At 41.8% G+C, this 13,786-nt stretch overlaps 1 protein-coding gene across 1 annotated transcript in view; it reads right to left on the minus strand.

Annotated features, from left to right (window-relative positions):
- Positions 1 to 2,295: 2,295 nt before the first annotated feature.
- The window catches only part of LOC141051001 (uncharacterized), a 160,711-nt gene continuing 149,220 nt past the window's right edge, over positions 2,296 to 13,786 (minus strand). The window contains 2 exon segments of the mRNA XM_073547780.1: positions 2,296 to 2,876; positions 3,438 to 4,449. Coding sequence (XP_073403881.1) covers positions 2,579 to 2,876; positions 3,438 to 4,449 — 1,310 coding nt within the window. The 3' untranslated portion in view covers positions 2,296 to 2,578.

Below are 13,786 nucleotides of genomic sequence, written 5' to 3' on the forward strand. Positions count from 1 at the left end.
ACAGTGTGGCTAACTATAGATCTGTCTATAATCTTCCCTTCATCTCTAAACTCCTGGAATGCCTGGTCCACTCCCGTCTGATCTGCTATCTCTCTGATAACACTCTTCTTGACCCTCTCCAATCCGGTTTCCGCTCTTTACACTCTACTGAAGCTGCCCTCACTAAAGTCTCTATGATCTACTAACAGCTAAATCTAATGGTCACTACTCCATGCTAATTCTCTTGGATCTTTCTGCAGCATTCAAAATGGTGGATCATCAGCTCCTCCTCACTATGCTCTGCTCCTTTGGCATCAAGGACCCGGTTTTCTCTCTTGGTTCTCCTCCTATCTCTCTGACCGCTCCTTTACTGTATCTTTTGCTGGCTCCTCCTCCTCTCATCTTCCGCTTACTGTTGGGGTTCCTCAAGGATCCGTCCTGGGCCCCCTTCTCATTGTATACTGCCCCTATTGGTCAAACAATCAGTAGATTTGGTTTCCAGTACCATCTCTATGCTGATGATACCCAATTATACGCTTCCTCTCCTGACATCACGCTTGCCTTGTTAGAAAACCCCAGCTATTGTCTAAACGCTGTGCCTAACATCATGTCCTCACTATATCTGAAACTGAACCTGTGAAAGACTGAACTCATTGTGTTTCCTCCCTCTACTAATGGACCTATACCCGATATTGCCATTTCTGTGTGTGGTTCCATTATTACTCCCCAGCAACATGTGCGCTGTCTTGGGGTCATACTTGACTCTGAACTTTCATTCGACCCCCACATCCGATCACTGGCTCACTCTTGTTATCTGCACCTCAAAAACATTTCTAGAATTCGACCTTTTCTTACTTTTGATTCCGCAAAAACTCTTACTGTTTCTCTTATTCATCCTCGTCAGGACTATTATAACTCTCTTCTAATCGGTCTCCCTCTTACCAAACTCTCCCCCCTCCAATCTGTCTTGAATGCTGCAGCCAGGATCATATTCCTCGCCAATCATTACACCGATGCCTCTACCTTGTGTCAGTCATTACACTGGCTACCCATCCACTCCAGAATCCATTACAAACTTATTACCCTCACCCACAAAGCTCTCCATGACTCCGCACCACCCTATATCTCCCTCGTTCCAGTCTACCACCCTACCCGTGCCCTGCATTCTGCTGATGACCTGAGGTTAACATCCTCAATAATCAGAACCTCCCACTCCCGTCTCCAAGACCATACACATGCTGCACCAATTCTTTGGAATGCACTTCGCAGGTCAATACGATTAGTCCCCAGTCCCTACAATTTTAAGTGTGCCCTGAAAACGCATTTATTCAGACCGGCCTACTGCCTCAACACATTAACCTAACTATCCCTGTGTGGCACATTCAAAAGTTTTACCATAACCAGGTTCCCCGCATCATGTTCCCATATGCCTTATGCATCTATTAGTCTTCTGTGTCTGTACTGTTACACACTTAACATTATGGCTGGTCCATACAATCAGGGCAATTGTTATCTTCCACCTTTCTTGTCTACCCTTTTTTCCTCAGATTGTAAGCTTGCGAGCAGGGCCCTCAATTCTCTTGGTATATTATGATCTATGTGATTATTGTTAGGCTGTAATGTCTATTGGCTGTACAAGTCCCCTCTGAAATGTAAAGTGCTGCGGAATATCTCGGCGCTATAGAAATAAAATGTATTATTATAATTAGATTGAGAAACCCCTTTTTCTTATCCCCTGCTTTCTCAAGAAAGTCATCTAATGTTGACCCGAATAGGAAATCACCTTCACAGGGTATAGATCATAATTTAGCATTTAAGCCAGAGAGCTCTACGGGCTGCTTTGTAGCACGCTGCAAATTTGGCCACCAGTTAAACTGAAATAGCTGATGTCAGCCAGGAAAGCCACAGCCCCACGCTTTAAGAGAATGGATTCTAGTATCCTATCCTGGAGTTGCTGCTATAGCAGGTCTTAAACTGCCCTGACACTACTCAGGTACCTTTAAGGAAGAAATCTGCTCTTTTGTCTAGTGGATCCTTCAATACTTCCATGCATTTAAAGGGAAGGGCAAATTTCCTGGAAGCCTTGGCAACAGCTTTGGCTAACTCCTTTTCCCAGGACATGGAAGCTAGGTCATCAAAAAGGATATTTCCTTTTGAGGGATGGCATAGAGGAGTTTTTTTCTTTAGGGTCTATTCCATTCCTTCATAATTAGAGATTTTATATTGTCATTAAGAAAAAGAAAAACTAACTCATGTTACAAAAAGAACCAGAATAGATGGACATGTGTATATAAAAAGCTTAATAAAAACCAAATGTATGTAATAAGATAAGCCTTTATTGTGAATTTTGGCCAAACAACTACAACAACAATAAAATATATATAAAAAAAAATATAAATTATGTATTAATTGGCAAAAAACCCACACAATTTGTTAATTATCTAGTATCCATACTTATAATAATATAACCATCCCCTGACGAAGGAGTTTTTCCGAAACGCGCGTCGGGGCGCGTTCCATTGGCATACCACTTTTCCCACTGTCCTTTCAATTGGCCACCTATGATGCTGGGAACATCTTACCATGCCCCCTTTTCAACTCAGGCAGCCTCGGAGCATCCCATCTCCTTCCGGTTTACTCGCCGGAAGTTCCTTCCAGTCATGTGACCCGCCGGCCACGCCATCAGCGGGCGACTCCAGCGCGTTCCCGCATATGCACAGAGCTGGACACCTGGAAGCCAGCACCAGAGCATGGTGCCACAGATGCGCTCCCCACCTCCCGCACACCCAGAAAGGCCCTTGGTCCCAGTGGTGGCAGATAGAGGACAACGCACCGGCCAGTCCTGGACTCCATTCTTCTGACTTCTTTCTTCAGCTACGCCATAACTGAAAGGTTCCCTGTCAAGGACAGGAAATCAATTGATGTGAGGGAGGAGAAATAAAATATAGGTGATTTCCTTGAGAACAAAGAAAGGAGTCTATTGTGTTTTACAAATACATCTCATGTAAATTTAATTGGACCCAGAAAGTCTGTTGAGGAGGGTGTCCATTTATTGAATAAGAAGCCAAAGATGGGATTCTGCATATGTAAATGGAACAATAATATTCATTTACCTACATCTGAGAATGCAAGCCTCCCTGGTATTGGCTACATACTGAAACTGGCAAAGCATTTTTTACACTCTGAACACAAATATGGCTAGTCCCCTTTGCAAGAACTCTGCAAGAAACTGATGTTTAAGATTTGATTTCACTGCATAACATTTTACACATTTTGAACATGAATATGGCTTCTCCCTTGCCTGAATTCTTTTGTGTGTAAGATGTGATTTTTTTTTAAAACTTTTCTCACATTCAGAATATGAAAATGGTTTCTCCCATGTGCATTATCTGATGTGACAGTATGGTATTTCTGTGTAAAACATTTCCCACATTCTGAACATGATTATGGCTTCTTACCTGTGTCTTTTCTGATGCTTAACAAGACTTGATTTCACTGTAAAACAAATTCCACATTCTAAACAAGAAAAAGGCTTCTCCCCTGTGTGACTTCTCAAATGTACAAGAAGATTTGATTTTTGTGTAAAACATTTCCCACATTCTGAACATGAAAATGGTTTTTCCCCTGTGTGACTTCTCTGATGTGCAAGAAGATTTGATTTTTGTGTAAAACATTTCCCACATTCTGAACATGAAAATGGCTTCTCCCCTGTGTGACTTCTCTGATGTGCAACAAGACTAGATTTTTGTGTAAAACATTTCTCACATTTTGAACATGAATATTGCTTCTCCCCTGTGGGACTTTTTTGAAGTGTAAGATGTGATTTCTTTTCAAAACATTTCTCACATTCGGAATTTGAAAACAGTTTATCCCCTGTGTGCATTTTCTGATGTGTTTCAACATCGTATTTCTGTATAAAACATTTCCCACATTCTGAACATGAATATGGCATCTCACCTGTGTGTCTTTTCTGATGCTTAACAAGACTTGATTTCACTGTAAAACACTTTCCACATTCTGAACATGAAAAAGACTTCTCCCCTGTGTGACTTCTCTCATGTGCAAGAAGATTTGATTTTTGTGCAAAACATTTCCCACATTCTGAACATGAATATGGCTTCTCACCTGTGTGTCTTTTCTGATGCTTAGCAAGACTTGATTTCACTGTAAAACACTTTCCACATTCTGAACATGAAAAAGACTTCTCCCCTGTGTGACTTCTCACATGTGCAAGATGATTTGATTTTTGTGCAAAACATTTCCCACATTCTGAACATGAAAAAGGTTTCTCCCCTGTGTGACTTCTCTGATGTGCAAGAATATTTGATTTTTTTGCAAAACATTTCCCACATTCTGAACACGGAAATGGCTTCTCCCCTGTGTGACTTCTCTGATGTGCAAATAGATTTGATTTTTGTTTAAAACATTTTTCACACTCTGAACATGAATATGTCTTATTTTTTCTGTAAGCTCTTTGATGTTCACTTTCAAGTCTGTTATTTTTGTTTTGCATAATAGTCTGTGATGAATCAGGAGATAGAAGCTTTTCAAAAGGATCAGATGGTATATCTTTACTGTGAAGGGCTGAGGATAAATCCAAAATATTGTCATGTTCTTTACAAGTATCCGGTGTGGTAGTATGATCATGTGCAGTCAAATCTGAAAGTGTCCCCAATCTGCTGGTACAGTCATCTGCCAAGAATAAAATGGAAATTATAACATATACTGCCTTGGAAATAGATTAATAATTATAATATTTATACTTTCTATAACATTTCTGTACAAATTGTACTAAAATTCGATTAGCAACTGATGAAGGCACTAATGGCAGCAATAGATATTAAAGAGTGTTAGACCATTAGGTTTATGCACGTTTCATCTTTCACTTCAACACTTTGTAGCTCCATATTTTACTGTACCTATCACCAAACTTTTTCATTTCCTGTTCTGTCCAGTTGTCACCGTATCCCAGAATTCCAAGTGGCGGAAGTTCACCTACCGCCATATTGGGACACCCAAGTGATGGGTGTCTCAATACAGAAACTGCTGCTGGTACTAACCTATTGTGCGGTACCCCCAGTGGAACACCGTCGCACCACACACACACACACACACACACTCTATATGCCGTACACACCACACACACTCACACAGCCTCTTGCACGGTACCATCAGTGGAACACCGTCGCAAACACGTTGCCGTCAGGATCAGCTGAATGATTCACAGACTACCGCCATCTTTGTACAGGAGGAGCGCATGCGCAGTTTTAATGTGAACGCCGCTGTCTGCACAAAGATGGAGGCGGTCTGATTTAGTGCACCTGCAGAATTACTCGCAGGTGCAGTGAATCATTCGGCTGATCCCGGAGGCAGATGCGTGACATGTCTACAGGCAGAGGAAGCCGGTCACATTAAAAGGGGTTTTCCCATGAACGAAAGTTCATTTTAAACATTGTCTGTGTCTGACCATGTACTGAGCATACCACATCTCCTGGGCAGGGGAGGAAGCAAAAGACAATACTGACATTACAGCAGGGGATCACAGAGGATTCATTTTGTGAGGTAAAATATTTCACTGACTGTTTTTAAATATTTTACCTCACAAAATGTATCCTCTGCGATCTCCTGCTGTAATATCTGTATTGTCTTTTGCTTCTTCTCCTGCCCAGGAGCTCAGCTCAAACGAGAGAACACATGAGGGAAGACGACAGCATAGTGGTGGAGAGAGAGCGCAGACAAGGGGGAGAACACATGGGGTACACAGGTCAAAGAAGAGATTATATGAGAGGAAAAGACAGCAGATGGGGGAGAGAGAAAGCGCACAAGGGGGAGACAGCTCATAAGGAACAGCACACGAGGGGAGAACGCAGCACAGGAAGGAGAGAGACAGCAGACAAGGGGGATAGCTCATGGGGTAGACAGGTCAAAGAACAGAGCACAGCCGGGAGAAGTCAGCAAATGGGGAAAGAGAGAGTGGGTGAGCACATGAGGGGGAGAGATTCTCAACGCTGCAAAGCCTGCCCCCATCGTGACATTACCGTCAGGCTTCCATCTATTTTATTTATACTTAATGAAACTTTTAGTTAAGTCTAAGAGGTCAACCTCCCCAAAAATTCTCAAAACTATCCCACCACATTCACTTTCCATATAACAAATATAAAACCAACAAACAATATTGAAGTGAATCAATAGATGTAAATAGTTATGTCCCCCCCAAAAATTGAGAAAAGTATTCAAGGTGTGATACCTTTATTGGCTAACCAGAGAAATTATATTTGCAAGCAAGCTTTCAGGACTCAGAAGGTCCCTTCATCAGGTTAGATTACAAGTGAATTACTTAGAAGAGACGGCCACATTTAAATAGGAATTATAACAGGACATGAGGTGATGCTAGCCAGAGACAGGCCAAGGAAATCAAATTAAGGTTTTTGATACACATGCAGATGAGGACCAAGTGTTCTATTAGAGATCTGATAGAGAGATTTTTACATCTATTTTTCTAGCTAACACGGTACCACAATTTTATTTTGTATTGTACATCAAAGTGAATCAATGAAACACACAAGCAACACGTGTTAACCACTGAAAAATACAGAAAACTAGTCTGAGCTCAGAGACACAAAGGGGTTATTTATATATTGTAGTGCAGCGGTAGCACACTTATGCAGTGATGAGGAAGTGACCCTGCAAAGTTCCAAATAAAAGTCTCTTTAACCCCTTCATGACCCAGCCTATTTTGACCTTAATGACCTGGCCATTTTTGGCAATATTGACCAGTGTCCCTTTATGAGGTAATAACTCAGGAACGCTTCAACGGATCCTAGCGATTCTGAGAATGTTTTTTCGTGACATATTGGGCTTCATGTTAGTGGTAAACTTAGGTCGATAATGTTTGCATTTGTGAAAAAAACAGAAATTTGGCGAAAATTTTGAAAATGTTGCAATTTTCACATTTTGAATTTTTATTCCGTTAAACCAGAGAGCTATGTGACAGAAAATAGTTAATAAATAACATTTCCCACATGTCTACTTTACATCAGCACAATTTTGGAAACAAAATTTTTTTTTGTTGGGAAGTTATAAGGGTTAAACGTTGACCAGTGATTTCTCATTTTTACAACAAAATTTACAAAACCATTTTTTTTAGGGACCACCTCACATTTGAAGTCACTTTGAGGGGTCTATAAGGCAGAAGATACACATAAGTGACACCATTCTAAAAACTGCACCCCTCAAGCTATGCAAAACTACATTCAAGAAGATTATTAACCCTTCAGGTGCTTCACAGCAACTAAAGCAATGCGGAAGGAAAAAATTAACATTTTAATTTTTCCAACACAAATTTTCTTTTAGCATCAATTTTTTCATTTTCACATAGGCAACAGGATAAAATTGATCCTAAAATTTGTTGGGCAATTTCTCCTGAGTACACCAATACCTCATATGTGGGCGCACGGCAGGGCACGGAAGGGAAGGAGCACCATTTGACTTTTTGAATGGAAAATATGCTGGAATATTTAGCGGTTGCCATGTCGAGTTTGGAGAGTCCCTGTGTGCCTAAACATTGGAGCTCCCGCACAAGTGACCCCATTTTGGAAACTAGACCCTCCAAGGAACTTATCTAGATGCATAGTGAGCACTGTGAACCGCCAGGTGCTTCATAAATTGATCCCTAAAAAAAAGGACTTTTTTTTCACAAAAATTTTCTTTTAGCCTCAGTTTTTTCATTTTCACATGGGCAATGGGATAAAATGGATCGTAAAATTTGTTGGGCAATTTCTCCTGAGTGCACCGATACCTCATATGTGGTCATAAACCACTATTTGGGCACACGGCAGGGTCCCGAAGGGAAGGAGCACCATTTGACTTTTTGAATGGAAAATTAGCTCCAATCGTTAGTGGACACCATGTCGTGTTTGGAGAGCCCCTGTGTACCTAAACATTGGAGCTCCCCAACAAGTGACCCCATTTGGAAACTAGACCAACCAAGGAACTTATCTAGATGTGTGGTGAGCACTTTGAACCCCCAAGTGCTTCACAGAAGTTTATGACGCAGAGCAGTGAAAATAAAAAAAATAATTTTTTTTCCTCAAAAATGATTTTTTAGCCCGCTATTTTTTATTTTCACAAGGCTAACAGGAGAAATTGGCCAAAAAAGTTGTTGTGTAATTTGTCCTGAGTACAACGATACCCCATATGTCAGGGGAAACCACTGTTTGGGCACATGGGAGAGCTCAGAAGGGAAGGAGCGCGATTTTGGAATGCAGACTGATGGAATGTTCTGCGGGCATCATGTTGTGTTTGCAGAGCCCCTGATGTGCCTAAACAGTAGAAAACTCCACAAGTGACCCCATTTTGGAAACTAGACCAGCCAAGGAGCTTATCTAGATGTGTAGTGAGCACTTTGAACCCCCAAGTGCTTCACAGAAGTTTATAAACGCAGAGCCATGAAAATGAAAAATCATTTTTTTTCCTCAAAAATGATTTTTTAGCACGCAATTTTTTTATTTTCACAAGGGTAACAGGATAAATTGGACCCCTAAAGTTGCTGTTCAGTTTGTCCTGAGTACGCTGGCACCCCATATGTGGGGGGGAACCACTGTTTGGGTGCACGGCAGGGCTCAGAAGGGAAGGAGCACCATTTGACTTTTTGAATGGAAAATTAGCTCCAATCGTTAGCGGACACCATGTCGTGTTTGGAGAGGCCCTGTCTGCCTACACTTTGGAGCTCCCCCACAAATCACCCCATTTTGGAAACTAGACCCCCTAAGGAAGTTATCTAGATGCAAAGTGAGCACTTTGAACCCCCAGGTGCTTTACAGAAGTGTATAACGCAGAGCTGTGAAAATAAAAAAAATTTTTTCCTCAAAAAATGATTTTTTAGCCCGCAATTTTTTATTTTCACAAGGGTAACAGGAGAAATTGGACCCCAAAAGTAGTTGTCCAGTTTGTCCTGAGTACGCTGGTACCCAATATGTGGGGAGGGACCACTGTTTGGGCACACGTCGGGGCTCGGAAGGGAAGTAGTGACGTTTTGAAATAACGACTTGATGGAATGGTCTGCGGGCGTCATGTTACGTTTGCAGAGCCCCTGATGTGCCTAAACAGTGGAAACCCCCCACAAGTGACCCCATTTTGGAAACTAGACCACCCAAGGAACTTATCTAGATATGTGGTGAGCACTTTGAACCCCCAAGTGCTTCACAGAAGTTTATAATTCAGAACCGTGAAAATAAAAAAATCATTTTTTTTTCACAAAAATCATTTTTTTAGCCCCCAATTTTTTATTTTCCCAAGGGTAACAGGAAAAATTAGACCCCCAAAGTTGTTGTGCAATTTTTCCTGAGTACGCTGATACCCCATATGTGGGGGTAAACAACTGTTTGGGCACACGTCGGGTCTCGGAATGGAGGGAGTGCTGTTTGACATTTTGAATGCAAAATTGGCTGGAATAAATCGTGGCGCCATGTCGCGTTCGGAGACCCCGTGATGTGCCTAAACAGTGGAAACCCCTCAATTCTAACTCCAACTCTAACCCCAACACACCCCTAACCCTAACCCAACCCTAATAATAACTCTAACCACAACCCTAACGCCAACACACCCCTAACCCTAATTCCAACTCTAACCACAAGCCTAACCCTAATCCCAACCCACCCCTAACCCTAATTCCAGCCCTAACCCTAATTCCAGCCCTAACCCTAATTCCAACCCTAACCCCAATTCCAACCCTAACCCTAATTTTAACCCTAACCCTATTTCTAACTCTAACCCTAATTCCAACCCTAACCCTAATTCCAACCCTAAATGGAAAAAAAATATATATTTTTTTTATTTTATTATTTGCGCCTGGCTATGGGGGTGATAAAAGGGGGGTGTATTTACTTTTTTTTTTTATTTTGATCACTGTGAGATGTATCACAGTGATCAAAATGAAAAATGAACGGGCAGCCGGCAAATTTATGGGAGCGCCATCTTGGACAATGGCAGATGCACTGCGCATGCGCCCGCCATTTTGCAAGATGGCGGCGCCCATGATCCAGACTGCGGGATGCCGGGGAGCCACGGCGGGACACCGGGAGCACCATCGGAGGTACCGGGGGTTCGGAATTTGGGAGGGAGCGATAGGAAGGGGGAGCAGATGATGACGGCGGCGACCGATCGCCGCCGTCCATCGGTGGCGGGGGCCGATCGGCTCCTCTCTCCGCATCAGTTGTTTTACAGAGAACGAGAGGAACTCCGCAGGTTAGTGTACATATAAATAATACATCCTTTACACTACTAAACATCCAACACCCAAGAGAGTGTATATTGCTAATAATGCACTCAACTAATGATGTGATCAATAGGGAGGGAATATAAGGGTGCCGTCATGTCTCATGAAAAAACACATTACCAGGTATGTAATATCCGTGTTTTTCCATCATACATGACAGCACCACGAGAGTTACAGAGATTTGTATTCTCTTAGGGAGGGATCACTGCATGTAACACTCTTCTCCCGAATGTGAGATCAGAGGCAGCAGATAGGTCTAACCTATAATGTTTGAAAAAGGTAGATGGAGAGGACCAAGTGGCCGCCTTACGGATTTAGTCGATGGAGGCGTCGCCATGGCCCTCATGGAGTCGGCTTTTAGACCCTCTGGAACAACCCTGCCTGCACTACTATACGCTAGCATAATGGCCTCTCTCACCCATCTAGCTATTATAGTCTGTTTAGAGGCTTTAAGGCCCTTTCTTGCCCCCTGGTATGAGACAAATAAGGCCCTCTGTTTTCTCCAAGGTCTCGTTACCTCTAAATACTGCAGGATACATCTTCTAACGTCTAGGCAATGAAGCCTCTCCTCCTTCTGGTTACTAGGGCTAGGACAAAAGGATGGTAAGACTATCTCCTGAGCCCTATGATATTCTACTGCCAACGGCCCATCTGCTGGACTTAGGGAGCAGAACTTCTGAACCTTCCTGTTGGCTTTTGAGGCGAAGAGATCTATACTGGGTTTCCCCCACATGTGCACTTGAAAAATGGACACTTTTAGGCACCATGCTCCTTGCCTCAATTGGTTCCTGCTCAGAAAGTCTGCTTTCAAGTTGTCTACACCTCGGATATGCAGCTTCATCTTGAGGGTTCCCCATCAAGGACAGGAAACCAAATGATGCGGAGAGAGGAGCCGCCCCTTTTTTCTTGTAGGTTTCCTGTCCTTGTTGGGCGGATCCCCACTCTCTCGTGGTGCCGTCATGCATGATGGAAAATACTCAGCCAGGAATGAAACGGAGTGCAACTACCATCCTGCAGTCTGTTTCAATACACAAAAGCCCAGAGCAGGTTTTCCCTAAATCTGCTTTGGACAACCAGTACATCAAAGACCTATACTCACTTTAGTCTGCATTGCAACCACAGTTATGCATGTGACTGTGTAACTGTAATTTCCTCTCATGACCTCAATACGCCCCCGGACGCATCCTGGGGGAACATAACTATAGGGGTCGCTGTAACACCAGTCACTGCCTCATAAATATATGTTGCAAGTGGCAAAGAAGCTTCTATCAGCACAACATTTTCAAAATACCGCCCAGTAAAACCTTTTCAGAAGGTAACCTCTTAAGAACGCAACTAAAATTTGATTTTGCATTTTCATTATTTTCCTTCTCTTTCTCCAAGAGCCCACTTTTTCATATTCCTGACAACATAGACATTATGAGGGAAGTTTTTCCTTGTTTTGCGGGATGAGTTGTTGTTTTGAATGACACCATTCAGTATACCATACAATTTACCAAAAAATAGAAATAAAAAAGCCAAAAGTTGGGAAAAATCGGTAACTACCTTCAGTGGTAATTTTGTTTTCCCATGTCGGTGCTTGATATTTTTTCATTTTTTTAAAATAAACATACAGAAAAACGGTGAAAATAATTTTGCCATAGCTGTTTGGGTTCTAAGTTCATTGTGCTGTAAAATTGCCTCGAACATGATTCCCCAGGGTCAGAGCAATTACAGAGATGCAAAACTTCTTAGTTTGTATAAAAAAAAAAAAAAAGGTATCTGCTGCCATTTATAGAGAATCATACCTTTTTCCCCGTCATTGAAGCTGTATGAGGGATTGTTTTTTTCCTTGGTGAGCTGATATTTGGTACAAGTTTGTTGGTTTTTTACCTCATTTTTTCAGGAGTGGCAGTAATATTTGTAAGCCCCTCAGGGGACCTAAACCTGCAATCTCTTGAGCCCTTTTTCTAAAACACCATTTAATTTAGTCAATTTAAAAGTTTGCTATCAAAATTTTCTACCAGTCCGATCAGACATTAATATTCTGTGTTACAAACCCCAACGAGATTATCACACAATTCTACAATCCAGTGTTTTACCTAAGATACCCTGCAATAAATAGTAATAGTGCATGAAAATAACATAAGGTACTTGGCTAACAAAACAGTGTGACCAATATGAACACGCACCTACATATTGCATACATACCAACTTATATTCTAGTTCATTAGGTTTTTAATCCAATGACTGAGTATAATCTGTGACTTCTCTGCAGTTAGTGGTCACTACTCACCTGTGCCGTTATCTGGAGGAATCTCCTCTTTACACCGCTCATCACCCCTCACATATGTCTCTGTAGTATTAATATGGGGCAGATTTTTACCCTGAAAGAAATATTGGAAAAGTCACAGACAGGTGGAAAAGTCGTGAGAAATGAATTAAAAGATCAGAAAAAATAGCTGCAGGTCTCCTGTATAAATCCAACCTGTCGGATCCTAATTGTAACCAGAAGCCTCCATAACCAGAAAATTGTGAGAAAAATCAAGACAACATCTGTAGTCTATGATCAGTTTTTTCCTGTCATCTCCACCAAATATACAACATACACTGAATGGTCACATAATTAGAGACACCCGCTTAGACCTCCTTTGGTCTTCAGAACCTCAGCAAATTGTTAGTTATGTTGTCAATCCTTCTGCATGAGTAATGTCCTGTGATGAAAGGATAGGTTTTTACAGTTGCCACAATATAGATGAAGGTGCTAACTCGCTCGGAACAAGTCATTCTTACTTGTAAAGCAGATGTCCTATAGGATTAATCTCTGAACACTATAAGGGCCGGGTAAGAAAAAAATAAAAAAAAATGTACTGTCATGTTCCTGGAAGCAAATCATGACGATACGACCATTGTTGCATCAAGCATTTGCCTGCCGTAAGTGTCCTTCTGCCAGAAAAGGATGAACTTAGTTGACCATTGGCCACAAAGCCTAGGTAAGCTCCTGAGCGGAAGAGCTGTTTCTTCAGACACTATAGTTGTAGATCCAGCGTTGTATTCAGCTGCAGGACATGAGTATGCACTGCCAGTCCTTAGAACGACTCTCGACAAACGCCTCTAACTTCTTTCATTAATGAGTTCATAGCTTGTATTCATAGGATCTGTTTTTGCATTGTATGTAATAAATGTCAAAGTCAATCACTGCATTTTATGTTCCTAATATAATGTAAATTCTCATTACTCATGTCCACAGAAAAGTGATCACTGGATTTCCTGCTGCACTCTGGAGTCACTGGTCACATTTCCACGAAAAATTAAATTAGAAAAGTTCCGATGTCGCTAATAAATCGACAGTTCGGTGTCAAATACTGATGGTTAAAACAAGCCTGAAGACAAAATCTTCACACGCCTTCTACACATTAGAGGGGCGATTTTATAACACCTTCTTTCCATCTACCTGGTGATCCTGAGGAACATTGGGATTTTCTTGTTTACAGTCCTGTGGAACAAGAGGACGGCGACATCTCTCTGGTGTTGTCCTCTCACTGGATAGAA

The sequence above is a fragment of the Dendrobates tinctorius genome, unplaced genomic scaffold (genome assembly GCF_039654945.1).
Source record: "Dendrobates tinctorius isolate UK_male_01 unplaced genomic scaffold, ASM3965494v1 ptg000155l, whole genome shotgun sequence".
In the NCBI taxonomy this organism is placed as follows: domain Eukaryota; kingdom Metazoa; phylum Chordata; class Amphibia; order Anura; family Dendrobatidae; genus Dendrobates; species Dendrobates tinctorius.